This window comes from Colobus angolensis, unplaced genomic scaffold (assembly GCF_000951035.1).
Source record: "Colobus angolensis palliatus isolate OR3802 unplaced genomic scaffold, Cang.pa_1.0 Scaffold17, whole genome shotgun sequence".
Taxonomy (NCBI): Eukaryota; Metazoa; Chordata; class Mammalia; order Primates; family Cercopithecidae; genus Colobus; species Colobus angolensis.
Window position 1 is genome coordinate 1,857,342 of NW_012114821.1, and position 2,589 is coordinate 1,859,930.

Sequence of the window (2,589 nt, forward strand, 5' to 3'; positions counted from 1 at the left end):
GGCCTCCCCTCCCTGCCCGGCCTCCTCCACCCTGCCCATCCTCTGTGGGCGGTGATCCTGCGCCCTGCTGTGGTGCCTCTCCACTGGCTGCACTGCTGGCCCCCCTCCACCCAGCTCCTGGGAGGCAGGGCTGTCTCCTTAGCAGCCAGGTCCTTTATTTAGCGAATGAAACGGTCCCATGGAGAGGTTCCGGAGGATTCTAGACTGGCTCTGAAGGGACCCATCTGGGGAGAGGCCCTAGAGCCTGGGAGAGGCACGTTGCCTTGCCCTTTCCCACTTAGCCGGGCTTGGCGGGATCCGTGACTCAGCAGCACACGGGCCGCTGCGGGTGGGGGGCATGGGCGGGTGCACAGGCACAAGGCTGAGGTCAGGTGGGGTTGCCTCCCTCTGCAGGCCTTGTTTTCCTCCCCCGTGAGGTGGAGGCCACACTGTCCACCTGCTAGGACCCACAGGGAGGAGCCACCATGGGAGGGGGGAAGAGGCTCACGCAGGGCCTGGCCCAGGAGAGTGACACGTCCTGTCTCCATCTTTAGGTGGGAGGAGGAGAAGCGCGAAGACAGGGTGAAGTGGAGACAGCTGGAGCACAAGGGCCCGTACTTCGCACCCCCATACGAGCCCCTTCCCGACGGAGTGTGTTTCTTCTATGACGGTGAGGACGCAGGGAGCGGCTCCTCCCCGGCCTGCACTTGGCTCCCTGGGCGTGGTCTCCCAGTGGGCCTCCGGCTGTGTCCCTCAGCCCCGCTGCAGGCTTCTGGCTATGAGCGCTCCATGCCCTCTTCTTGCAGGTGATGCGTGGGGGCTGCTGACCAACTGACCCATGCTTGGAGGGCAGCAGCTCAGGGGCTCCTGTCCCTGCCTTTCCTGCTGAGCCTGCACTGGCTGTGCCTGTTGTGTCCAGGACCCGCTGGGCGGCCCACCCTCCCTCCGTCCCCTGCACCACCGTGTTCCCTGTGTGTTCTGAGTATCCACAGTACCTACACTGTGTATACACACGTGGATCACAGAACGGTCACTTGATCCCAGCTTGTGATTCTCAGCAAGAAGCAGAGCTCATGATCCACGTGAGCGCTGAGCCACCCTCAGAGGCAGCACCCTGGGGGCTCTGGGTCAGCAGGGCCCAGTGCAGGACCCATGCCTTCTACCCTTGAGCCCTGTTGTCTGCCCCAGGGCCAAGGAGCTTCAGCTTGCTCTTGTGCTGCTGATTTTAGCTGCTTCAGCCCATTTTCTTCATCTCTGCTAGATGGCATCCTTCTAAGAAAAGCAAACCTCTTCTCCCCTAGGGTGGGCCCCCACGCCATGCTGTGCCCCTCCCGCCAGCCCTCCCATGGGCCCCCTGCCAGGTCACATGCACACCTGAGTTTGCTGAGCTCCTTTGATGCAATTTTTTGTTCCAAGCCTGTTTCTCCAAAGCTGGACTGGAGATTCCACAGGGACAGAGGTTCTAGCTGTGTCTGTGGGGGCTGCCCACGGGAGGCCAGGGGGCCTTACTGAGCGTCTCGCGCTGTGCCCCTGGCCCAGTGTAGCGGCCGCCTTGCCCGCCCCACAGCGGCCCTGCAGGACCTCCCTGGCCAGGAGGGATGTGGCGGATGAGGACTGCCCGTGCAGGGCCATGGCAGGCAGTCCAGGGAGCAGTGGTGTCACGTGGGGCCCAGTGGGGCCGAGCTTCCACAGAGGGGCAGCGGGAACTGAGCCCCTCGGGCCTGTGCTTTTGGCCTCTGGGCCTCTCGTCCTCTGTCCTGAGAGGCTAGTTATCAGGAATACCTTCTTCCTTGTTACCAAATGATTACGCCTTTATTTCTCTAAAATTTTCTTATGAAAACTTTTCAGACATGCAGTTGGAAGAATTCCCGGTGAGCACCCTCATTCCCACCACGAGCCTCTCGCTCTGCTCACTGGCCCCAGCTCACCCCCTAAACCATACTGATCTTAGAAGAAAACGCAGGGAATGGTGGGACAGAGGCTGGCAGAGTTTTACAAGGTTACACCTACAGTTATTCAGTTTTCTGCTTTGAAGCATTAACTTTTATTTTGCTTCTGTAATTTTGTAGAAATTGGTGTGTTTTAAAATTGTACATGTTCCATTTTCATGTAATACAAATGTAGTAGCAAAGTAAAGTGCTAAAGGAGAAGAAATCAGTAGCACCTGAAATCTGCAGCGTTTTCACCACCCACTCCAAGATCACTGTGGTCGTCACCTCCACGCAGGGTGATTGTCGTTCGTCGTGTAGAACATGCTTCTGAACTTACGGAATAAGGCCTAGCTTCTTGCTCTTGGCATAGTACGCACGAAAGCGTAGTTTAAAGCAATGAAGTCACGTCAGCTGGAGGCCAAGCCTGTGGCCGCGCTCTCACATGATGTGTCTTTCGATGCCTGCAGGAAAGCCCATGAGATTGAGTGTGAAAGCGGAGGAGGTTGCCACTTTTTATGGGAGGATGTTGGATCATGAATACACAACGAAGGAGGTTTTCCGGAAGAACTTCTTTAATGACTGGCGAAAGGTAGGTACCCTGGGCGGCCGCCACAGCTGTCCTGGACCTGGCTGGACAGGCCCCTGCGGTTCTGCAATGCTGCCTCTGGACGCCCCTTGC

General features: G+C 58.1%; 1 protein-coding gene across 2 annotated transcripts in view; it reads left to right on the forward strand.

Annotated features, from left to right (window-relative positions):
• Positions 1–2,589, forward strand: part of TOP1MT (topoisomerase (DNA) I, mitochondrial) — a 43,536-nt gene that overhangs the window by 22,811 nt on the left and 18,136 nt on the right. Inside the window, exons 1-3 of one of the 2 annotated variants that reach the window (XM_011938077.1) lie at positions 90–149; positions 534–649; positions 2,378–2,499. In XM_011938077.1, the coding sequence (XP_011793467.1) occupies positions 2,386–2,499 (114 nt within the window). In that variant the 5' untranslated portion in view covers positions 90–149; positions 534–649; positions 2,378–2,385. Of the gene's footprint in view, positions 1–89; positions 150–533; positions 650–2,377; positions 2,500–2,589 lie in introns of those variants that run through there. The other variant, XM_011938078.1, reaches the window with a different exon arrangement.